This window comes from Anolis sagrei, chromosome 12 (genome assembly GCF_037176765.1).
Source record: "Anolis sagrei isolate rAnoSag1 chromosome 12, rAnoSag1.mat, whole genome shotgun sequence".
Taxonomy (NCBI): Eukaryota; Metazoa; Chordata; class Lepidosauria; order Squamata; family Dactyloidae; genus Anolis; species Anolis sagrei.
In genome coordinates this window covers 1967245-1993620 of record NC_090032.1, presented here as the reverse complement: position 1 = coordinate 1993620, position 26376 = coordinate 1967245, and the positions used below count along the sequence as shown (strand labels likewise).

The following is a 26376-nucleotide window of genomic DNA, read 5'->3' as shown; positions in this document are numbered from 1 at the left end:
AGGTCCACCTAATTTCCAGGGCTGTGTGGTGAGGCCCCCTACTTTCCAGTGATATTTATGGAAGTCCACCTAATTTCCAGCACTGTTTTTTGGAGGTCTATATAATTTTGAATATTTTTTTAGAGATGCCCCTCATTTCTCAGCACTGTTTTTGGAGGTCCACCTAATTTCCAGGGCTGTGTAGTGAGACCCACTACTTTCCAGTGATATTTATGGAAGTCCACCTAATTTCCAGGGCTGTTTTTGGAGATGTATCTAATTTTGAGTATCGTTTTGGGATACCCTCCTGTTTCCAAGCCTGTTTTTGGAGATCTGCTTATTTTCAGTGACCTTTGGCAAGACCCCCTAATTTCTAGTGATATTTATGGAAGTTCCTCAAATTTCCAGGGCTGTTTGTGGAGGTTCACCTCATTTTGAGTATTGTTTTGAGAAATCCCCTTCATTTCTCAGCACTGTCTTTGGAGGTCCACCTAATTTCCAGGGCTGTGTGGTGAACCCCCCTACTTGCCAGTGATATTTATGGAAGTCCACCTAATTTCCAGCGCTGTTTTTGGAGGCCTATCTAATTTTGAGTATTTTTTGAGAGATCCCCCTCATTTCTCAGCACTGTTTTTGGAGGTCCACCTAATTTCCAGGGCTGTGTGGAGAACACCCCTACTTTCCAGTGATATTTATGGAAGTCCACCTAATTTCCAGGGCTGTTGTTGGAGGTCTATATAATTTTGAGTATTGTTTTGAGAGATCCCCCTCATTTCTCAGCACTGTTTTTGGAGGTCCACCTAATTTCCAGGGCTGTGTGGTGAGACCCACTACTCCCTAGTGATATTTATGGAAGTCCACCTAATTTCCAGGGCTGTTTCAGGAAGTCTATCTAACTTTGAGATTGTTTTGAGAGATCCCTCCCATTCCACAGCACTGTTTTTGGAGGTCCACCTAATGTCCAGGACTGTTTTTGGAGGTTTACTAATTTTCAGCATTGTTTTGAGAGACACTCCTATCTCCAGGCCTGTTTTTGGAGATCCACTTATTTTCAGTGACCTTTTGCAAGACCCCCTAATTTCTAGTGATATTTATGGAAGTTCATCAAATTTCCAGGACTGTTTTTGGAGGTTCACCTAATTTCAAGTATTGTTTTGAGAAATCCCCCTCATTTCTCAGCACTGTTTTTGGAGGTCCACCTAATTTCCAGCACTGTGGGGAAAGACCCACTACTTCCTAGGGATATTTATTGAAGTCCACCTAATTTCCAGGGCTGTTTCTGGAGGTCTGTATAACTTTGAGTATTGATTTGAGAGATGCCCCTCATTTCTCAGCATTGTTTTTGGAGGACCACCTAATTTCCAGGGCTGTGTTGTGAGACCCACTACTTCCCAGTGATATTTATAGAAGTCCACCTAATTTCCAGGGCTGTGTGCTGAGACCCACTACTTCCCAGTGATATTTATGGAAGTCCACCTAATTTCCAGGGCTGTTTTTGGAGATCTATCTAATTTTGAGAATTGTTTTGAGAGACCCTCCTATCTCCAGGCCTGTTTTTGGAGATCCACTAATTTTCAGTGACCTTTGGCAAGACCATCTAATTTCTAGTGATATTTATGGAAGTTCATCAAATTTCCAGGGCCGTTTTTGGAGGTTCACCTAATTTCTAGGTTGGATGATGTTTCTGGACCAATCTTGGCATGAATGTTCAACATGCCCAAATGTGAACACTGGCGGACTTTGGGGGAAATAGACCTTGACATTTGGGAGTTGTAGTTGCTGGTATGTATAGTTCACCTACAATCAAAGAGCATTCTGAACCCCACCAATGATAGAATTGGGCCAAACATTCCCCACAGAACATCCCTGCCTTGAGGGGACTCGCTGCCATGACCCTCCCTCCAGCCTCACACGCTCTCCCTTGCCTGTGACATGTGCCTGCTATCCCCTCTCTGCTTGGAGTCTCAGAAACAGCCCTCCCCTTTGCTGAGAGGCCAGCCAATCACAGCAGAGGAAGGCTTTTGGTGAAAGGCATCGCCCTCTGTTTCCAAAAAGGAAGAGAAGGACACAGATCTTCAGCCTTCTCTGCCAAAGGGGTTCCTCAGACCATCAGAAATATAAGTTTTCTGGTGGTCTTTGGTGACCCCTCTGAAACCCCCACACAACCCACACCCCAGCTTGAGAAACACCGCCCTTAAAACACACCAACACTGCTGTCTTTTTCAATAGTATCACAAACATAAACACGACAACCCATAGAAGAACCTGGACGAAATGTTGTTTTTATTGATGTCTCAATAAAACCATGACTCCAGCTTGGACTCTCTGCCCCCAATGGCAGGGATCAGGGCCCCTAGCTTGGCACACATTGATTTTGTACCCTCCTCATTCTCCTCCTCCTTCTCAATCTTTTTCATCTTCTTCTTCGTCTCCCCTGCAGTCGACTCAGAGGCATCTCCATCTGTCCTTCAATAGAATTAAAGGTCCTTATGGGTTGCGTTCATGATCTTGTAAACGTAGACCATGAATTCCCTGAAACACAACTCCACATCTGGGTCTTGGTCCAGCTCCTTGAAAGTGTCCTCAACATCTCGTGGTTTGAGTTGGTTCTGACCCCAGAAAAAGAAAGACATGTAAGAGACACATCTATCTATGTTGAGAAGCCACCAAAAGCCCTCCCTCCAATGACATTCCAGGTTATAGCGAACACCATGACCATGTGGTTCTCAACCTGTGGGTTCTCAACCTGGGGTTGACATGTTTTAGCCTTCAAGTCCCAGAAATCCGAACAGCTGGTAAACTGAGTGGGATTTCTGGGAGTTGTAGGCCGAAACACCTGGGGACCCACAGGTTGAGAACTCCTGATGTAGTTCAACCCCTGCCAATGCCCTCCCCAAACGCCATACTGCCCACCTCATTTCTCAACACTGTTTTCGGGGGTCCACCTAAGTTCCAAGGCTGTGTGGTGAGACCCACTACTTTCCAGTGATATTTATGGAAGTCCACCTAATTTCCAGGGCTGTTTTTGGAGGTCTATCTAATTTTGAGTATTGTTTTGAGAGATCCCCCTCATTTCTCAGCACCGTTTTTGGAGGTCCACCTAATTTCCAGAGCTGTGTGGTGAGAACCACTACTTCCCAATGATATTTATGGAAGTCCACCTAAATTCCAGGGCTGTTTTTGGAGGTCTATCTAATTTTGAGATTGATTTGAGAGATCCCTTTCATCCCACAGCACTGTTTTTGGAGGTCCACCTAATTTCCAGGGCTGTGTGGTGAGAACCACTACTTCCCAGTGATATTTATGGAATCCACCTAATTCCCAGGGCTGTTTTTCGAAGTCTATCTAATTTTGAGTATTGTTTTGAGAGATCCCCTTCATTTCTCAAGGAATGCTTTCATTCGAGGACCATTTCATTCTGTATTTTACGTGATTCCTCCACCACAGGCATCCCAGTGTTTCTTTCCACTGACTCTTTCCACTGATGTGGAATTTGCATGATCCTGCCCACTGCCTCTCCCTGAACCCTTTCCTACTCGTTTCAATTTTGTCTGCCCAACAGAGCAGAAATAATCAACAAATGTGTTTCAAGTCATGGATAGTGGGATGCAGAGTCCATAGATACATAGAGCTGTCCTCCCTGTTGACTCCATCCATGCCAAACCCACCTTCAAGAACCCCGGTAGCTCCTTCTGAATCAAGACCTTGGTCTCCCCTTTGCTCAACTTCTCCGGGTGGGATTTCTGTGTCGAATATTGGTGGAAGATCTTTATGATGGTGTCCATGGCCTTTTCCATTTCAGTCATTGTTCAGGAGGGTGTCTAGAGGAATAGACCAGGATGGAGAAGACAAGACATCAGAACAAATCTTGATCCATGCCTGACACGAATTAAGCTTTATTCCACTTCAACAACCATGGTCCATAGCATGGAATTGTGAGAGATAGAGCTTGGAGAGGTCTTAGCCTGCTTGGCGTGGAGTAACTTGGGTGGAACTAAGAAAAAGCCTTCTACAAATGACCTTAACATTCAACCAGGCTCATATTGGAATGGATAGTCTTTTGGATAGTCTATAAAGGACTTTATGGGTCATACCCAACACTACGTGGAGTAACTTGGGTGGGACTAAGAAAAGGCCTTCTACAGAGCATCTTAACACTCAACCAGGCTCATATTGGAATGGACAGCCTTTTGGATAGTCTATAAAGGTCTTTATGGGTCATACCCAACACTATGTGGAGTAACTTGGGTGGGACTAAGAAAAAGCCTTCTACATATGATCTTAACACTCAACCAGGCTCATATTGGAATGGACGGTCTTTTGGATAATCTATAAAGGACTTTATGGGTCATACCCAACACTACGTGGAGTAACTTGGGTGGGACTAAGAAAAAGCCTTCTAGAGAGGATCTTAACACTAAACCAGGCTCATATTAGAATGGACAGCCTTTTGGATAGTCTATAAAGGACATTATGGGTCATACCCAACACTACGTAGAGTAACTTGGGTGGGCCTAAGAAAAAGCCTTCTACATATGATCTTAACACTCAACCAGGCTCATATTGGTATGGATAGTCTTTTGGATAGTCTGTAAAGGACTTTATGGGTCATACCCAACACTACGTGGAGTTAGTTGGGTGGGACTAAGAAAAAGCCTTCTACAGAGGATCTTAACACTTAATCAGGCTCATATTGGAATGGACTTTCTTTTGGATAGTCTATAAAGGACTTTATGGGTCACACCCAACACTAGGTAGAGTAACTTGGGTGGGACTAAAAAAGCCTCCTACAGAGGATCTTAACACTCAACCAGGCTCATATAGGAAGTTGATACCACTTCAATTACCTTGTTACAATGGTATGGAATTATAGAAGTTATAGTTTGATGAGACCCCAGCACTCTTTGGCGGAGAAGACTAGCAAAACTACAGTTCCCAGGATTCCACAGCACTGAGCCATGACAGTTAAGGTAGTGCCAAACCAGATTTATTCTACAGCATAGATACAACCATAGTGAGGACTGATGGTAGCTACAGTCCAGGAACACCTGGAAGCCTGAAGTTCTCCAATCTTTCCTGGGAGTAAACATACGCAGATACAAGCACAAAGTCAGAGTTGGCAAAGCTTTGGCTTACCTGGTCTCCAAGCACTCAGGACCTTCTGCAAAGAGCTGGGGCTGGGATGGAATAGATCCCCTAAGTTTTGTGGAACATTTATACTTCTCCGAGAAGATCTGGTTGATGTTGGAACAATCCAATCCCGCTTGTGTTGATAGCCATCAACTGTCAACAAACACTCACCTCTTACCCAACTCCACCAACATTGTGGACAAGGACATCAATGAGGAAAAGAAAATGACCATGGGGGAAATACGTTCCAGTGAAGTCATCTTCTGCAATCAGCAAATGTTATCAGACCCAAGGAAAATTTGAGTGAAGGTAGGTTCTACATCTTCTTTAGATAGTCCACCCTGCCTTCTTTTTCTGCTCTGAATCAGGGAGGGTTTGGAGAAGGCCATTCATGCCTGGCTTCATGATATGAGGGAGCTCAACACTGAATTTCCAGTGCTGTTTGGGGGAACCCACATATGTTCCAGTGCTGTTTGTGGAGACCCCCTCATTCCCAGTGTTGTTTTGGAGATCTGCCTGATTTCCAGTGTTAATTATAGAAATCCAACCCATTTCTCAGCACTGTTTTTGGAGGTCCACCTAATTTCCAGGGCTGTTTGGTGAGACCCACTACTTCCCAGTGATATTTATGGAAGTCCACCTAATTTCCAGGGCTGTTTTTGGAGGTCTATCTAATTTTGAGTATTGTTTTGAGAGATCCCCCTCATTTCTCAGCACCGTTTTTGGAGGTCCACCTAATTTCCAGGGCTGTGTGGTGACACCCACTTCTTCCCAGTGATATTTATGGAAGTCCACCTAATTTCCAGGGCTGTTTTTGGAGGTCTATCTAACTTTGAGTATTGTTTTGAGAGATCCTCCTATCTCCTAGCTTGTTTTTGGAGATCCACTAATTTTTAGTGACATTTGGAAAGACCCCCTACTTTCCAGTGATATTTATGGAAGTCCACGTAATTTCTAGGGCTGTTTTTGGAGGTCCATCTAAGTTCATCAAATTTCCAGGGCTGTTTTGGAAGTTCACCTAATTTTGAGTATTGTTTTGAGAGATACCCGTCATTTCTCAGCAGTGTTTTTGGAGGTCCACCTAATTTCCAGGGCTGTGTGGTGAGACCCACTACTTTCCAGTGATATTTATGGAAGTCCACCTAATTTCCAGGGCTGTTTTTGGATGTCTATCTAATTTTGAGTATTGTTTTGAGAGATGCCCCTCATTTCTCAGCACTGTTTTTGGAGGTCCACCTAATTTCCAGGGCTGTGTGGTGAGACCCACTACTTCCCAGTGATATTTATGGAAGTCCACCTAATTTCCAAGGCTGTTTTTTGAGGTTTATCTAATTTTGAGTATTGTTTTGAGACATCCTCCTATCTCCAGACCTGTTTTTGGAGATCTACTTTCAGTGACCTTTGGAAAGACACTCTAATTTCTAGTGATATTTATGGAAGTTCATCAAATATTCCAGGGCTATTTTTGGAGGTTCACGTAATTTCGAGTATTGTTTTTGAGAGATCCCCCTCATTTCTCAGCACTGTTTTTGGAGGTCCACCTAATTTCCAGGGCTGTGTGGTGAGACCCACTACTTCCTAGTGATATTTATGGAAGTCCACCTAATTTCAGGGCTGTTTTGGGGGGGTCTATCTTATTTTGAGTATTGTTTTGAGAGACCCTCCTATCTCCAGGCCTGTTTTTGGAGATCTCGTAATTTTTAGTGACCTTTGGCAACACCCCCTACTTTCCAGTGATATTTATGGAAGTCCACCTAATTTCCAGGGCTGTTTTTGGAGGTCCACCTAATTTCAAGTATTTTTTCGAGAGATCCCCTATTCCCCAGCACTGTTTTTGTAGGTCCACCTAATTTCCAAGGCTGTGTGGTGAGACCCACTACTTCCCAGTGATATTTATGGAAGTCCACCTAATATCCAGGGCTATTTTTGGAGATCTATCTAATTTTGAGAACTGTTTTGAGATATCCTCCTATCTCCAGGCCTGTTTTTGGAGATCAGTGACTTTTGGCAAGACCAGTGATATCAATTTCCAGTGATATTTATGGCAAGACCAGTGATATTTATGGCAAGACCAGTGATATCAATTTCCAGTGATATTTATGGAAGTCCACCTAATTCCCAGGGCTGTTTTTGAAGGTCTATCTAATTTGAGTATTGTTTTGAGAGATCCCCCTCATTTCTCAGCACTGTTTTTGGAGGTCCACCTAATTTCCAAGGCTGTGTGGTGAGACCCACTACTTCCCAGTGATATTTATGGAAGTCCACCTAATTTCCAGTGCTGTTTTTGAAGGTCTATCTAATTTTGAGTATTGTTTTGAGAGATCCTATCACAAACATAAACACGACAACCCATAGAAGAACCTGGATGAAATGTTGCATTTATTGACATCTCAATAAAACCATGACTCCAACTTTGACTCTGTGCCCCCAATAGCAGGGATCAGGGAGCCCAGCTTGGCACACATCTCTTTTATATCCTTCTCATTCTCCTCCTCCTTCTCAATCTTTGTCATCTTCACGTTCTACCATCTTCTTCTTCTTCTCCCTTGCAGTCAACTCAGAGGCATCTCCATGTGTCCTTCACTGGGCATGAAGGGTCTTATGGGTCGCGACAGTGACCTGGACAATGAACTGCATGAATTCCTCAAAAGACAGCTCCTTGTCTGAATCTTGGTCCAGCTGCTTGAAAATTTCCTCCACAACTGGTGGATTGACTTGGTTCTGACCCCAAAAAAGAAAGACACGTTAGAGACATATGTATCTACGTTGAGAAGCCATCAAAAGCCCTCCCTCCAATGACATTTCAGGAACATGTAGCCCAACCCCTGCCAATGTCCTCCCCAAGCACCATACTGCCCACCACCCAAGGAATGCTTTCATTCGACGACCATTTCATCCTTGATTTTACGTGTTTCCTCTACCACAGACATCCCAGTGTTTCTGACTCCCTCCATTGGTGTGGAATTTGCATGACCCCGCCCACTGCCTCTCCCTTAACCCTTTGCTAATCTTTACAATTCTGTCTGCACAACAAACAGAGCAGAAATAATCAGCAAACGTGTTTCCTCGACCACAGACATCCCAGTGTTTCTGACTCCCTCCATTGGTGTGGAATTTGCATGATCCTGTCCACTGCCTCTCCCTTAACCTTTTGCTACTCTTTTCAATTCTCTCTGCACAACAAACAGAGCAGAGATAATCAGCAAATGTGTTTCCTCCACCACAGACCTCCCAGTGTTTCTGACTCCCTCCATTGGTGTGGAATTTGCATGACTCCGCCCACTGCCTCTCCCTTAACCCTTTGCTACTCTTTTCAATTCTTTCTGCACAACAAACAGAGTGGAAATAATCAGCAAACGTGTTTCCTCTACTACAGACATCCCAGTGTTTCTGAATCCCTCCATTGGTGTGGAATTTGCATAACCCCGCCCACTGCCTCTCCCTTAACCCTTTGCTACTCTTTACAATTCTGTCTGCAAAACAAACAGGGTGGAAGTAATCAGCAAACATGTTTCCTCCACCACAGACATCCCAGTGTAAATTCCACCCTTGGGAGAAAAATCAATTGATTCCTACACAGATCTTAGGAAGCTTCTAATTTTGGGCTACAACTCTGAGAATCCCCAGTATGACCAGTGGCCATGGTGACTACAGAAGAACTGGAACTATTGTGTGGAAAAGAAACCTTCCCAGTTTCCCTTCCTTCTTCTCATCCAGTTTAGCTTATTGATACACTCCACATATACTGGAACTCCATTAAACTCCTGAATATGGAGACGTCATTTATGGAATTTATGGAACCTGAATATGGAGACTCCACCTAAACTTTGGATGTTGAAGCTCAACCCTGAATATGGCATCTCCATTTAACCCCATAGATTTGGAAACTCCACTTAACCTCTGAAAATGGATATGTCACCAAAAGTCAGAACATGGAAGCTCCTCTTGAAGCCTGAAGATAGCAACACCAAATCTAGAAGCTTCATTGAACCTCAGAATATGGAGAGTCCACCTAAACTCTGAATACGTAGACCCCATTCAACCCTAAATCTGAAATGAGGGGTATTTTCAAGTCATGGACAGTCCATAGATACATAGTTGGTGGTGTTCTCCATGCTTCTTCCCTTTGACTCCATCCGTGCCAGACCCACCTTCAAGAACTCCGCCAGCTCCTTCTGAATCAGGTTCTTGGTCTCCACTTTGCTCAGCTTGTCCGGGTGGGATTTCTGGATCGAATAGTGGTGGAAGACATTGATGATGATGTCAATGGCATTCTCCATCTGAGACATTGTTCAGGAGGGTGTCTAGAGGGAAAGAACAAGATGGAGAAGACAAGACATCAGAACAAATCTTGATCCATACATGCAACAAATTCAACAGCCATGGTCCATAGCATGGAATCGTGAGAGATATAGCTTGGTGAGGTCTTAGCCTGCTGGTGCAAAGAGAATCATAACATTGAAAGAGACCACAATCTAATTCAACCCAACAGGAACATAAGTTGGACAACTATCATTTTTCAGTAAGACATCCCATGGTTTGGAAGGAGTCACCAAGAAGCCCTCCATCCATGCCTTCTATAGAAGATCTCAACACTCAATCAGGCTCATATTGGAGCTGGCGGTCTTTAAGATAGTCTGTAAAGGACTTTATGGAACATATCCAACATTATATGGATCCTTGCCCAAGAATAACTTGGGTGGGACCAAGAGGAGGCCTTCTACAAAGGATCTTAAACATTCAATCAAGCTTATATTCATTCCAATATGGGCCTCATTGAATGTTTAAGATCCTTTGTAGAAGTCTTTCTCTTAGTCCCACCCAAGATAATTCTTGGGTAAGAATATTGGAACAGATGTTCTTTCAGATAGTTCATAAAGGACCTTATAGGTCATATCTAGGACTATATGGAGTAACTTGGGTAGGACTAAGAAAATGCCTTCTACACAGGATCTCAACACTCATTCAGGCTCATATTGGAATGGACAGTCTTTTGGATAGTCTATAAAGAACTGTATGGGTCATATCCAACACTATATGGATTCTTACCCAAGAATAACTTGGGTTTGACCAAGAAAGAGCTTTCTACAAAGGATCTTAGCATTCAATCAAGCTCATATTCATTCCAATATGAGCCTCATTGAATGTTTAAGCTCCTTTGTAGAAGTCTTTCTCTTAATCCCAACCAAGTTATTCTTGGGTAAGGATATTGGAACAGACAGTCTTTTAGATAGTCCATAAAGGACTTTAAGGGTCATATCTAACACTATATGGAATAACGTGGGTGGGACTAAGAAAAGGCCTTCTACACAGGATCTCATCACTCAATCAGGCTCATATTGGAGCTGTTAGTCTTCCAGGTAGTTTGTAAAGGACTTTATGGGACATATCCAACACTGTATGGGATAACTTGGGTGGGACTAAGAAAAGGCCTTCTACACAGGATCTCAACACTCAATCAGGCTCATATTGGAATGGACAGTCTTTTGGATAGTCTATAAAGGACTTTATGGGTCATACCCAACACTATGTGGAGTAACTTGGTTGGGACTAAGAAAAAGCCTTCTACAGAGGATCTTAACACTCAACCAGGCCCATATTGGAATGGACAGTCTTTTGGATAGTCTATAAAGGACTGTATGGGTCATATCCAACACTGTATGGGATAACTTGGGTGGGACTAAGAAAAGGCCTTCTACACAGGATCTCAACACTCAATCAGGCTCATATTGGAATGGACAGTCTTTTGGATAGTCTATAAAGGACTTTATGGGTCATACCCAACACTATGTGGAGTAACTTGGTTGGGACTAAGAAAAAGCCTTCTACAGAGGATCTCAACACTCAACCAGGCCCATATTGGAATGGACAGTCTTTTGGATAGTCTGTAAAGGACTTTATGGGTCATACCCAACACTATATGGAATAACTTGGGTGGAACTAAGAATAGGCCTTCTACACAGGATCTCAACACTCAACCAGGATCATACTGGAATTGACAGTTTTTGGATAGTCTGTAAAGGACTTTATGGATCATACTCAACATTAGGTGGATTAACTTGGGTGGGACTAAGAAAAAGCCTTCTACAGAGAATCTCAACACTCAATCAGGCTCATACTGGAATGGACAGTCTTTTGGATAGTCTATAAAGGACTGTATGGGTCATATCCAACATTATATGGATCCTTACCCAGAAGTAACTTCCATCAAACATATTGGATTTTCAAACATAAGGTTGTAACTACCACCACTCAACTTGGAAATAAGATCTATGGAGGATGAATCTACACTGTAGAATGAATTTAGGTTGATACCACTTCAATTGCTTTGGCTCAATGGTATGGAATCATAGAAGTTATAGTTTGGTGAGACCCCAGCACTCTTTTTCAGCGAAGACTAGCAAAACTACAGTTCCCAGCATTCCACAGCACAGAGCCATGACAGTTAAGGTAGTGCCAAACCAGATTTATTCTACAGCATAGATACAACCATAGTGAGGACTGATGGTAGTTACAGTCCAGCAACATCTGGAAGCCTGAAGTTCTCCAATCTTTCCTGTGAGTAAACATATGCATATACAAGCACAAGGTCAGAGTCGGCAAAGCTTTGGCTTACCTGGTCTTCAAGCGCTCCGTACCTTCTGAAATGAGCTGGGGCTGGGATGGAATAGATCCCCTAAGTTTTGGAGAGCTTTTATACTTTTCCAAGAAGATCTGGTTGATGTTGAAACAATCCCTCTTGGGTTGATAGCCATCAACTGTCAACAAACACCCACCTCTTACATAACTCCAATTTTTCCATCAACATTGTGGACATCAAAGAGGAAAAGAAATTGCCTTTTGCCCACTCGGCTGGTTTGGTGGGGAAAATATTTTCCAGTGAAGTCTCCTTCTGCAATCAGCAGATGTTCTCGGACCAAAGGAAAATTCCAGCAGAAGTAAGTTTCCATCTTCTTTAGATACTCCACCCTGCCTCCTCCAAATCAGGGAGGATTTGGAGGAGGCCATTCAGGCCTGGCTTTGTGATATGAGGGAGCTCAAGAGTGAATTCCCAGTGCTGTTTGGGCGAATCCATCCACGTTACAGTGCTATTAATGGAGACCCTCCTAATTTCCAGAATCATGTTGGAGATCCACCTGACTTCCAGTGTTAGTTATAGAAACCCACCTCATTTCCAGTGCTGTTTTTGGAGGTCCACCTAATTTCGAGTATTGTTTTGAGAGATCCCCCTCATTTCCCAGCACTGTTTTTGGAGGTCCACCTAATTTCCAGGGCTGTGTGGTGAGACCCACTACTTCCCAATGATATTTATGGAAGTCCACCTAATTCCCAGGGCTGTTTTTGGAGGTCTAACTAATTTTGAGATATCCTCCTGTCTCCAGGACTGTTTTTGGAGGTCCACCTAATTTCCAGTGACATTTGGCAAGGCCCCGTAATTTCCAGTGATATTTATGGAAGTCCATCAAATTTCCAAGGCTGTTTTTGGAGGTCCATTGAATTCCTTATGCTGTTTGGTAAGACCTCATAATTTCTGGTGCTGTTCTTGGAGGTTCATCTAATTTCCAGTGCTGTTTTTGGGGGGTCCACCCAATTTCTTATGCTGTTTGGTGAGACTTCATAATTTCTGGTGCTGTTCTTGGAGGTTCATCTAATTTCCAGTGCTGTCTTTGGGGGGTTCACCCAATTTTTTTTGCTGTTTGGTGAGACCCCATAATTTTCAGTGTTATTTATGAAGATCCACCTCATTTCCAAGGCTGTTTGTGGAGGTCCACCTAATTTCCAGTGACATTCACAAGGCCCCCTAATTTCCAGTGATATTTATGGAAGTCCGTCAAATTTCCAAGGCTGTTTTTGGAGATCCACATAAATCCTTATGCTGTTTGGTGAGACCTCATAATTTCTGGTGGTGTTTTTGGAGGTCCATTTAATTCCTTATGCTGTTTGATGAGACCTTATAATTTCTGGTGCTGTTCTTGGAGGTTCATCTAATTTCCAAGGCTGTTTTGGGGGGCTCCACCCAATGTCTTATGTTGTTTGATGAGACCTCATAATTTTCAGTGTTATTTATGAAGATCCACCTCATTTCCAAGAGTGTTTTTGGAGGTCCACCTAATTTCCAAGACTGTTTGGGGAGGTCCACCTAATTTCCAAGGCTGTTTGTGAAGGTCCACCTAATTTCAAGAGGTCCACCTAACTTCCAGTGCTGTTTTGGTGGAATCCACCTGATTTACTACATTGATTTTGGAGGTCCACCTAATTCCTTATGCTGTTTGATGAGACCTCATAATTTCTGGTGCTGTTCTTGGAGGTTCATCTACTTTCCAGTGCTGTTTTTGGGGGGTCCGCCCAATTTCTTATGCTGTTTGGTGAGACCTCATAATTTTCAGTGTTATTTATGAAGATCCACCTCATTTCCAAGAGTGTTTTTGGAGGTCCACCTAATTTCCAAGACTGTTTGGGGAGGTCCGCTTAATTTCAAGCATTGTTTTGAGAGGTCCACCTAATTTCAAGCATTGCTTTGAGAGGTCCACCTAACTTCCAGTGCTGTTTTGGTGGAATCCACCTGATTTACTATATTGTTTGTGGAGGTCCAGGTAAATTCCAATTCTGTTTTAGGAGACTTGTCTTATTTTCAGAGTCTTATGAAGCAGCACAATTTGGTTTGCATACAAGATTGCTTGTTAATTAAAAAACATCTTCCCTCTAAAATAGAGGTTTCCAACTTGTGGTCCTCCAGATTCCTGGGCCTCCAACACCCAGAAGCCCTAGCAACTTGTCCAATGGCCAAGAATTCTGGGAGCTGAAGTCCAAAATATCTAGAAAGCCACAAGTTTGAGCTGCTCCAAATGAATGAGTTGGTTGGACCACCATTTGGGTTTTGAGTACCCTCCATTTGGGTTTTGTTCCAAGGAGGACAACCCAGATGGGTGAAAGGTCTGGAAACGGAGTCCTGAGAGATACAGTTATGGGATGATATTTCTCCCAGAGATGAGTGAAAGGCGAAAAGATGAGATCTTCAGATATCTGCAGGGTTTTCTTGTTGGAGATGGCTTGTTTGGGGCTGAGTTTGAATTACAAGAGAGGAGGTTTCAGCCAAAGATCAGATAGAACTTACCGCTAATGCAGTTTGACCTTTACTACCATGGCTCAGTGCTATGAAATCCTGGGAGAGAAGGCTAAAGATCCTGTTAAACCACAAATCCCGGGAATTCTATTGCATTGACTCATAGTGATGTCAACTCACATTCATTCTATAGTGTAGGTGCAGTACTGGATTGTCACCATTTAATATTTCGATGAAAGAATTGTTGCGGTAAGTCATAGCAGGACCAATCGTGTGTGTGTTGAAGAAAAACCTAATGGTGATATTTGATACAGCTGGTAATGTAGGTCAACCAGCAAGCTTGGATCACACCCAATGGGGTATATCTGTATGGGTTTTTTAGAATACAGTGTGGGTGCTGGAGAGCTTCTGGGGTCATAGCAGGACCAATTGTGTGTGTGTTGAAGAAAAACCTAATGGTGATAATTATGTACTGCTGGTAATGTAGGTCAACCAGCAAGCTTGGATCACACCCAATAGGGTATATCTGTATGGGTTTTTTAGAATATAGTGTGGTGCTGGAGAGCTGGTGGAGTCATAGCAGGACCAATTGTGTGTGTGTTGAAGAAAAACCTTATGATGATAATTATGTACAGCTGATAATGTAGGTCAACCTGCAAGCCTGGATCACACCCAATGGGGTTTATCTGTATGGGTTTTTTAGACTACAGTGTGGGTGCTGGAGAGCTTCTGGAGTCATAACAGGACGAATTGTGTGTGTGTTGAAGAAAAACGTTATAGTGATAATTGATACTGCTGGTAATGTAGGTCAACCAACAAGCTTGGATCACACCCAATGGGGTATATCTGTATGGGTTTTTTAGAATACAGTATGGGTGCTGGAGAGCTTCTAGAGTCATAGCAGGACCAATTGTGTGTGTGTTGAAGAAAAACCTTATGATGATAACTATGTACAGCTGGTAATGTAGGTCAACCAGCAAGCTTGGATCACACCCAATGGGGTATAGAATCATAGAATAATAGAATAATAGAATCATAGAATCAAAGAGTTGGAAGAGACCTCATGGACCATCCAGTCCAACCCCCTGACAAGAAGCAGGAATATTGCATTCAAATCACCCCTGACAGATGGCCATCCAGCCTCAGTTTAAAAGCTTCCAAAGAAGGAGCCTCCCACACTCTGGGGCAGAGAGTTCCACTGCTGAACGGCTCTCACAGTCAGGAATTTCTTCCTTGTGTTCAGATGGAATCTCCTCTCTTGTAGTTTGAAGCCATTGTTCCTTATCCTAGTTTCCAGGGAAGCAGAAAACAAGATTGCTCCCTCCTCCCTGTGGCTTCCTCTCACATATTTATACATGGGCCTTATCATATCTCCTCTCAGCCTTCTCTTCTTCAGGCTAAACATGCCCAGCTCCTTAAGCTGCTCCTCATAGGGCTTGTTCTCCAGACCCTGGATCATTTTAGTCGCCCTCCTCTGGACACATTCCAGCTTGTCAATATCTCTCTTGAATTGTGGTGCCCAGAACTGGACACAATATTCCAGGTGTGGTCTAACCAAAGCGGAATAGAGCATGGGGAGCAGGACTTCCCTAGATCTAGACACTATGCTCCTATTGACACAGGCCAAAATCCCATTGGCTTTTTGGTGCCACATCACATTCCTGGCTCATGTTTAACTTGTTGTCCACAAGGACTCCAAGATCTTTTTCACACGTACTGCGAGAGCCAGGCCTCATCGTCCCCCATTCTGTGTCTTTGCATTTCGTTTTTTCTGCCTAAGTGGAGTATCTTGCATTTGTCCCTGTTGAACTTCCTTTTGTTAGTTTTGGCCCATCTCTCTAATCTGTTAAGATCATTTTGAATCCTGCTCCTGTCCTCTGGAGTATTGGCTATCCCTCCCAATTTGGTGTCGTCTGCAAATTGGATGACCCTGCCTTCTCACCCTTCATCTAAGTCATGAATGAAGATCCTGAGCAGGACCGGGCCCAGACGGAACCCTGCTGGTGGAACTCCACTCGTCACTTCTTTCCAGGATGAAGAGGAAGCCTTGGAGAGAATCACCCTCTGGATTTGTCCATTTAACCAATTCCGGATCCACCTCACCGTAGTTTGGCCTCGCCCACATTGGACTAGTTTCCTTGCCAGAAGGTCATGGGGGACCTTGTCAAAGAAGGCCTTCCTGAAATCCAGGTACGCTACATCCACGGCATTCCCCACATCTATCCAGTATGGGTTTTTTAGAATACAGTGTGGGTGCTGGAGAGCTTCTGGAGTCATAACAGGAGCAAGAGATAGGAATTAATAAAATCAGCAGCTGGGATGAAGTTTATCTCTGGCACTCCCTAATCTTTCACAGAGCAAGAACTCAGGGTCACATTCTCACAGCTTGTTACATTGCTGTTTAACCCTTCTGTGTCAAACTACATCCTGGCAATACAACTCTATTACAGTCACAATCCTCTCACATGAAATTACATTCAAACACACATCATACATAAATTGCACACTGACATCTATTGCATTGGGACTTTGGGCGCTGGGTACAACCCGCTGCTGCACAACAAGAATCAGAATGTGTCAGACGAGGCAAAATAGAAAATGCATTTAATGGAATACTTGGGGCATTGCAAGAAACGAAGGGACCTTCTCACCAAGGATGCTGAAAAACAGCAATCCAAACGGATTGCATTTGGTTGCCTCGCTCCTCGCTCGTAAAATCACCTTTCGGGTGAAACTAGAGGAATGCAAACATCACGTAATCCTCAGGAGTGATTGAAGTCAAACGTGTGAAACCCAAAGGCTGGAGGAAAATTTAATCTGGATTCCTAGTCAATAGAAAACAGAAACCCGTCTTTCTCCCTTCCATCCCTCTTTTGTCCCTTCTTTCTTCTCTTGCTTTCTCTTTCTTTCCCTCCCCTCATTCCCTTGTTTCTTTCCCTTCTTTTTCTTTCTTAATCTATATAAATAAAAATGTAATGTTCGTTTGTGGGATTAACATAACTCATAAACCACTGCAGGAATTGACACCAAATTTGGACACAACACACCTAACAACCCAATGTATGTCCTTCACTCAAAAAAAATTTGATTTTGTCATTTGGGAGTTGTAGTTGCTGGGATGTATAGTTCACCTACAATCAAAGAGCATTCTGAACCCCACCAATGATGGAATTGAACTAAACTTGGCACACAGAACTCACATCCTCAAAAGAAAATACTGGGAGGGTTTGGTGGGCATTGACCTTGTGTTTTGGAATTGTAGTTCACCTACATTCAGAGAGCACTGTGGACTCAAACAATGATGGATCTGGACCAAAATTGGCATGGATACTCAATATGCCTAAATGTGAACCACAGTGGAGTTTTGGGGAAATAGACCTTGACATTTGGGAGTTGTAGTTACTGAGATTTATAGTTCACCTACAATAAAAAAGCATTCTGAACCCCACCAATGATAGAATTGAACCAAATGTGTCACACAGGACTCCCATGAGCAACAGAAAACACTAGAAAGGGTTGGTTGGCACTGACCTTGAGTTTGGGAGTTGTAGTTCACCTACATCCAGAGACCACTGTGGACTCAAACAATGATGGATCTGGACCAAATATGGTACAATTTTTCCATATGCCCAAATATGAACACATATGGAGTTTGGGGGAAATAGACCTAGACATTTGGGAGTTATAGTTGATGGTATTTATAGTTCACCTACAATGAAAGAGAATTCTGAACTCCACCAGCAATGGAATTGAACCAAACTTGGCACACAGAACTCCCATCCTCAACAGAAAATACTGGAAGAGTTTTGTGGGCATTGACCTTGTGTTTTGGAATTGTAGTTCACCTACATCCAGAGAGCACTGTGGACTCAGACAATGATGGATCTGGACCAAACTTGGCATGAATACTCAGTATGCCCAAATGTGAACACTGATAGAGTTTGGGGAAAATAGACCTCTACATTTGGGAGTTGTAGTTACTGAGATTTATAGTTCACCTACAATAAAAGAGCATTCTGAACCCCACCAACGATAGAATTGAACCAAACTTGGCAAACAGAACTTCCATCCTCAACAGAAAATACTGGAAGGGTTTAGTGGGCATTGACCTTGGGTTTTGGAATTGTAGTTCACCTTCATCCAGAGAGCACTGTGGACTCAAACAATGATGGATCTGGACCAAACTAGACAGGAATACTCAATATGCCCAAATGTGAACACTGGTGGAGTTTGGGGAAAATAGAATCTTGACATTTGGGAGTTGTAGTTGCTGGGATTTATAGTTCACCTACAATCAAAGAGCATTCTGAACCCCGCCAACGATAGAATTGGGCTAAACCTCCCACACAGAACCCCCATGTGGGCCACAGCAACGCGTGGCAGGGGACGGCTAGTATATTTATATTCCGCTCTGTCTCCCCAAGGGGAAACCAACTGGACTTTGGGCAAGTCACGCTCTCTCAGCCTCAAAGGACACATCTTACCAGGGAAGACAGTGTCCCAGTATCTCCATATCTCCTGGATAGCGTCTCCATATCTCCCTAAATTGGGAATGACTTGGAAACCCCTATCAACCATTCCCTCTGTGTGTCTTGGTTGCTTCATATTTTTCCCCCAGCTCTCGCTTTGTTCACTTTCCGTTGCAAAACCTGAAATTGGAAACATTGCAGGCGTCTTAGGAAACAAGTGACGCAAGAGCCATGTCTCTCTTTTCTGTCCTTAAAGGAAATTCATTTATTTTATCGTGTCAGGAGCGAACCAAACGGTTGTATTGCATTTTTAACAAACAAACAAACACAGAGACAGACAAAAGACAAAGTTTGCAAGCTTGGTCGTTGATTAAATGTCCTTTGACCAGTATCTGGCCACTTGGAGTGTTTCTGGTGTTGCTGCAAGAAGGTCCTCCATGGTGCATGTGGCAGGGCTCAGGGTGCATTGCAGCAGGTGGTCAGTGGTTTGCTCTTCTCTGCACTCACATGTCGAGGATTCTACTTTGTGGCCCCATTTCTTAAGATTGGCTCTGCATCTCGTGGTGCCAGAGCGCAGTCTGTTCAGCGCCTTCCAAGTCACCCAGTCTTCTGTGTGCCCAGAGGGGAGTCTCTCATTGGGTATCAGCCATTGATTTGAGCCTGCCACTTTTGGACTCTCGCTTGCTGAGGTGTTCCAGCGAGTGTCTCTGTGGATCTTAGAAAATTATTTCTAGATTTCTACATGGGATTGCCTCTGAAGACTGCCCGGAAGCTGCAGCAAGTACAACGCGCGGCAAGCAGATTACTAACAGGGGCTGGGTACAGGGAGCACACCACTCCACTGTTACTCCACTAGCTGCCGATTAGCTTCCAAGCACAATTCAAAATGCTGGTGTTAACCTATAAAGCCCTAAACGACTCCGGCCCTGTTTACCTCTCCGAACGTATTCTCCCCTACGAACCATCAAGACCACTAAGATCGTCTGGAGGGGCCCTGCTTTCGGTCCCTCCGCCTGCACAAGCACGGCTGGTGGGGACGAGGGACAGGACCTTCTCGATGGTGGCCCCTCGACTTTGGAACTCCCTGCCATTAGAGATCAGAACTGCCCCCTCCCTCATGACGTTCAGGAAACTAACAAAGACCTGGTTGTGGAACGTGGCATTTGACAACTGATTTAATTCTTTGCCCACATGAAAGGAGGAGGATGAATGGGATTGTGATGGTGTCGGACGATTTGGCTCTTTTAACTGGGATGATAATGTTTTAATGTGTATGGTGCTGATATTTTAACCGTGTAATGAAGTGGCATTGTGTTGTTATTGTATATTTTTTGTATGTTAACACATGTTGTGAACCGGTCCGAATCCCTCATTCAGAGCCACATGCACTGAGATGTGTTCCACACTGGGCATGCATATTCAGCAGCAGAGTAGCATAGCGCAAGGGCAGGTGTCTTCACTGTGTCTGGTTGTGATCCCCAGGTTGTGCCAGTCAGCTTTCGTATGATATTGTTTCTAGCGCCCACCTTTTGCTTGATGTTCAGGCAGTGCTTCTTGTAGGTCAGAGCACAGTCCAGAGTGACTCCTCCCAGGGATTTGGGTGCGCTGCAATGCTCCCGTGGGATTCCTTCCCACGTCATAATCCTCAGAGCTCGGGATGCTTCTCTGTTCTTGAGATGAAAGGCACATGTCTGTGTTTTAGATGGGTTAGGAATCAGCTGGTTTTCCCTGTAATAGGTAGTAAGGGCATCTAGAGCTTCGGAGAGCTTCTGTTCAACCATCTCAAAGCTCCCTGCTTGAGTGGTGATGGCACGATCATCAGCATAGATGAAGCTCTCTGTCCCTTCTGGCAGTGGCTGGTCATTTGTGTAGATGTTGAACATGGATGGGGCAAGCACGCTCCCCTGAGGCAGGCCGTTCTTCTGTTTCCGCCCTCTGCTTCTCTGGCCCTGGAACTCAACAAAAAAGCTCCTGTTCGGTAGCTGATTTCCTTGAGTGGTGATGGCACGATCATCAGCATAGATGAAACTCTCTGTCCCTTCTGGCAATGGCTGGTCATTGTGTAGATGTTGAACATGGATGGAGCAAGCACGCTCCCCTGAGGCAGGCCGTTCTTCTGTTTCCCCCATCTGCTTCTCTGGCCCTGGAACTCCAGAAGCAACCAGATGGTGATTCCTGAAAAGTCATCCAACGTCGGGAGACTACAACGCCCATCCTCCCTTAGCATGCAAGTGACACCCGATGAGATGTGCAATCTCAAAACCTTTTCATTTGAAGGGTCTTCTACTGTTAATTTTACATCATCGCCAAACATTGTCACTTTCTTTACTTAGGAGAAAATGCAACGGAGGGAACTTGGAAGGAGTTTGCTCTCAAGAGTCTTCAACTTTTATAAATAAATAGTTCTCTGCTCTGGGGTTGACGGGGAGACCAACTATTAATTCAGAAAATCAAAATGTTAGCCATTTGCTTTGGATTCAGCAAAAGAAAGAATAGAGAGAAGCAAGCCTGAAGTAGAACTGGTTTTTCTTTTCCAGTGGAAACACATTTTATTAAACTCCCAGTGGAAATTTACTGGAGTCTCAGGATCTGTCCATGAATAATAATAGTAATTATTATTATTATTATTATTATTATTATTATTACACCATGATGAGTCCACAGCAGACACTCTGCTGGCTGTTATATTGGATATTATTATTATTATTATTATTATTATTATTATTATTACTATTACTATTATATTGTATTATATATTATTATATTATATTATATTATATTATTATATTAAATATTATTATTATTATTATTATTATTATTATTATTATTATTATTTACACCACGATGAGTCCACAGCAGACACTCTGCTGGCTCTTATATTGGATATTATTATTATTATTATTATTATTACTATTACTATTGTATTATATATTATTATATTATATTATATTATTATAATAAATATTATTATTATTATTACTATTATTATTATTATTTACACCATGATGAGTCCATAGCAGACATTCTGCTGGCTCTTATATTGGATATTGTTGTTGTTATTATTATTATTATTATTATTATTATTATATTGTATTATATATTATTATATTATATTATTGTATTAAACATTATTATTATTATTATTATTATTATTATTATTATTTACACCATGATGTGTCCATTATAATAATAATTATTATTATTATATTGCATTATATATTATTATATTATATTATATTATTAAATAATAATATTATTATTTACACCATGATGAGTCCACAGCAGACACTCTGCTGGCTGTTATATTGGATATTAATATTATTATTATTACTATTATATTATTGTATTAAACATTATTATTATTATTATTATTATTATTATTATATTGTATTATATATTATTATATTATATTATTGTATTAAACATTATTATTATTATTATTATTATTATTATTATTATTTACACCATGATGAGTCCACAGCAGACATTCTGCTGGCTCTTATATTGGATATTATTATTATTATTATTATTATTATGTATTATATATTATTATATTATATTATTGTATTAAATATTATTATTTACACCATGATGAATCCAAAGCAGACACTCTGCTGGCTCTTATATTGGATATTATTATTATTATTATTATTTACACCATGATGAGTCCACAGCAGACACTGTGCTGGCTGTTATATTGGATATTATTATTATTATTATTATATTGGTTATTATTATTATTATTATTATTATTATTATATTGGATATTATTATTATTATTATTATTATTATTATTATTATTACTATTGGAGCCCCTGGTGGCGCAGTGCAGGCAGGACTGAAGACCGACAGGTCGCAGTTTCGAATCCGGGGAGAGCATGGATGAGCTCCCCCTGTCAGCTCCAGCTCCGCATTGCGGGAACATGAGAGAAGCCTCCCACAAGGATGGTCAAACATCAAAACATCTGGGCAATGTCCCCTGGGCAACGTCCTTGCAAACAGCCAATTCTCTCACACTAGTTTCTCAAGTCACTCCTAACATGACAAATAATAATAATAATAATAATAATTATTATTATTATTATTATTGGGCCCATTATAACAGGAAGTGGAGGAAAACTACCTATCCCTGCTCTGAGGTCTTTGTGTTGCTTTGTATGGCTTTCCCCATAGATTTGTTATGTAAGCCTGCCATCTAGTGGCTAAAGAGGGAATGGCAGGCTATAGGTATTTGAATTGACAGAAGACATTCTATACCCTTTGAAAGGTTCACATTCCTAGGATTCCTATTGGAATCCAACCCTATGGAATTTTGAAGCAGAGAAAAATGGACACCGAGAACTATAAAGTTATATAAAAGCTGGAATCACTGGGTTGCTGTAGTTTTTTCGGGCGATATGGCCATGTTCCAGAAGCATTCTCTCCTGACATTTCGCCTGCCTCTATGGCAACTATCCTCACAACCTCTGAGGATGCTTGCCATAGATGCAGGCCAAACGTCAGGAGATAATGCTTCTCGAACATGGCCATAATAGACTGGAAAAAATTACAACAACCCACTTTTTCTTTCTTTTTTCCCCATTACTTTGTCGCCCTCTAGTGTTCGGATTTGGATTTGCAATCATGGGATTTGCAATCATGGGGGAAAAGGACAGGTTTCTTTTTTGTTTTCAATCATATTTCCTAACCTAGGGGGCTTCCAGTGGTGCAGCAGGTTAAACTGCTGAGCTGCTCAACTTGCTGACCAAAACATTGACAGTTCGAATCCGGGGAGTGGGGTGAGCTTCGGCTGTCAGCTCCAGCTTCTGCCAACCTAGCAGTTCGAAAACATGCAAATGTGAGTAGATCAATAGGTACCACTTCTGTGGGAAGGTAAGGGTTCTCCATGCAGTCATGCTGGCCACATGACCTAGGAGGTGTCTACAGACACCATAATTCTATGCTCTCTCGGTCTCTTTCCCAGCTCACTCAGCTCGTCTCGCTCTGCTGCTTCCGTCTCCTTATGGTGTCTCTCTCCTATCCTCATGGGAGCTTTCTGATGCTGAGCAGAATTCTGGGAAATGTAGTTCAGAGCAGGGCTTTTTTAATTCTCTTCTAATAGAGCTATTTGCCTTCCCAAACTACATTTCCCAGAATTCTGTGTTCTCTCAGTCTCTATCCCAGCTCACTCAGCTTGTCTCGTCCTGCTGCTTTCGTCTCCTTTTGGTGTCTCTCTCCTATCCTCATTGGAGCTTTCTGATGCTGAGCAGAATTCTGGGAAATGTAGTTCAGGGCAGGGTTTTTTAAATTCTCTGCCATATGGCTCCTCACCTTCCCAAACTACATTTCCCAGAATTCTGTACTCTCTCATTCTCTTTCCCAGCTCATTCAGCTCCTATCGCCTTACTGCTTCCATCTCCGATGCTGAGCAGAATTCTGGGAAATGTAGTTCAGGGCAGGGCTTTTTGAATTCTCTGCCATATGGCTCCTCACCTTCCCAAACTACATTTCCCAGAATTCTGTACTCTCTCATTCTCTTTCCCAGCTCATTCAGCTCCTCTCGCCTTACTGCTTCCGTCTCCAGTGCTGAGCAAAATTCTGGGAAATGTAGTTCAGGGCAGGGCATTTTGAATTCTCTGCCATAGGGCTCCTCGCCTTCCCAAACTACATTTCCCAGAATTATGTGCTCTCTTACAAATGTCCCACAATTGATGGTGGTTGGTGTCATGCCTACCAGTTGGTGATAGGTCAAACAGGATAATGACTAGCAGGGTGGTGATGCCGCAAAAGGTATGGAAGGGGTTAAATATTGGTCATAATAGGCTATGGAGGATGGTGGTTTTCCCCCCACGTTGATGGTTTGTTGTTATCCAGACCTGTAGACTCTTGTGTTGATGAACTTTGTTGCTATTGTATCCTGTGGTGGACTTTGGTGAACCCTGAATCCCTGGACTGACTCCTAACTGGATAACTGTTGAATTTTGGGCTTCCGTGACTTGACCATGGAACTACGACTATGCTATAGACTCTTGTCCCTTGGAACACTCATCTGAGAGATCTTGGCATTCGACCCTTGGACTGAACCTTTGGACTACGGTGTACTCCTGAATACAGAACCAGCGTTTGTAGTGTGTTCCTGGTTCATGAGAGCGACCTTCAAGTTGACAACAAACCTTGACAACAGTTGAGTAATGTATGTATGTGTTCAAAGTAAAATGGTTTGGAACACAAGTTGGGTGTTGTTTTTGGTTCACCTCTGCCTGCACACCAGCAGAGGCATGGATTCCAACAATTTGATCGTATAAACAAAACTTACGAGTGAGATATGACTTACACATTAAAACTGAAGTGATACACAGCCCTAGTATCTAATGATTTAGACCCTGGCCCCTTGGAGCACTAATCTGTGAAATCTTGGCATTCAACCCTTGGACTGAACCTTTTGACTACTGTGTACTCCTGAATACAGAACCAGCGTTTGTAGTATGTTCCTGGTTCATGAGAGCTACCTTTATGTTTGAACTCAGACCTTGAAAACAGTCTAGTAATTTATGTATGTGTTCAAAGTAAAATAGTGTGGAACACAAGCTGGGTGTCATTTTTGGTTCAACTCTGCCTGCATACCAGCAGAGGCCTGGATCCTGACAATCCGATCATATAAACAAAGCTTACGAATTAAAAATGAAGTGATACACAGCCTTAGTATCTAATGATTTAGATTCTTGCCCCTTGGAGCACTAATCTGTGAAATCTTGGCATTCAACTCTTGGACTGAACCTTTTGACTACTGTGTACTCCTGAATACTGAACCAGCGTTTGTAGTATGTTCCTGGTCCATGAGAGCTACTTTTATGTTTGAACTCAGACCTTGAAAACAGTCACGGAATTTATGTATGTGTTCAAAGTAAAATGGTTTGGAACGCAAGCTGGGTGTTGCTTTTGGTTCACCTCTGCCTGCATACCAGCAGAGGCCTGGATCCTCTGATTGTATAAACAAAGCTTATGAGTGAGATACAACTTGCAAATTGCCTGGATCCTGACAAGCTGGTCATATAAACAAAGGTTACGAGTGAGATACAACTTACAAATTGCCTGGATCCTCACAATCTGATCGTATAAACAAAACTTACGAGTGAGATACGACTTACGAATTGCCTGGATCTTGACAATCTGGTCGTATAAACAAAACTTATGAGTGAGATACGAATTACGAATTGCCTGGATCTTGACAATCTGATCGTATAAACAAAACTTACGAGTGAGATACGACTTACGAATTGCTTGGATCCTGACAATCTGGTCGTATAAACAAAACTTACGAGTGAGATACGACTTACGAATTGTCTGGATCTTGACAATCTGGTCGTATAAACAAAACTTATGAGTGAGATACGAATTACGAATTGTCTGGATCCTGACAATCTGATCGTATAAACCAAACTTACGAGTGAGATACAACTTACGAATTGTCTGGATCCTGACAATCTGATTGTATAAACCAAACTTACGAGTGAGATACGACTTACGAATTGCCTGGATCCTGACAATCTGGTAGTATAAACCAAACTTACGAGTGAGATACGACTTACGAATTGCCTGGATACTGACAATCTGATCGTATAAACCAAACTTACGAGTGAGATACGACTTACGAATTGCCTGGATCCTGACAATCTGGTCGTATAAACCAAACTTACGAGTGAGATACGACTTACGAATTGTCTGGATCCTGACAATCTGATCGTATAAACCAAA

General features: G+C 42.4%; 2 protein-coding genes across 2 annotated transcripts; both read right to left on the bottom strand.

The window, feature by feature from the left end:
* Positions 1–2456: 2456 nt before the first annotated feature.
* Positions 2457–3785, bottom strand: LOC137097745 (protein S100-G-like). Its single transcript, XM_067472657.1, has 2 exons — positions 3648–3785; positions 2457–2588 (listed from the first exon to the last, which is right to left on the bottom strand). Exons 1-2 carry the CDS (start codon positions 3783–3785, stop codon positions 2457–2459), a joined length of 270 nt encoding a protein of 89 aa, XP_067328758.1.
* A 3904-nt stretch (positions 3786–7689) lies between these two features.
* On the bottom strand, positions 7690–9398 carry LOC132764595 (protein MRP-126-like). Its single transcript, XM_060758620.2, has 2 exons — positions 9261–9398; positions 7690–7830 (listed from the first exon to the last, which is right to left on the bottom strand). Exons 1-2 carry the CDS (start codon positions 9396–9398, stop codon positions 7690–7692), a joined length of 279 nt encoding a protein of 92 aa, XP_060614603.2.
* Positions 9399–26376: the final 16978 nt, after the last annotated feature.

Coding starts and splice junctions, on each gene's coding strand:
- LOC137097745 (XM_067472657.1), bottom strand. CDS start 3,785: ATGACTGAAATGGAAAAGGCCATGGACACCATCATAAAGATCTTCCAC. Junction 2,589..3,647: donor AGCTACCGGGGTTCTTGAAG/GTGGGTTTGGCA, acceptor TTCTGGGGTCAG/AACCAACTCAAACCACGAGA.
- LOC132764595 (XM_060758620.2), bottom strand. CDS start 9,398: ATGTCTCAGATGGAGAATGCCATTGACATCATCATCAATGTCTTCCAC. Junction 7,831..9,260: donor AGCTGGCGGAGTTCTTGAAG/GTGGGTCTGGCA, acceptor TTTTGGGGTCAG/AACCAAGTCAATCCACCAGT.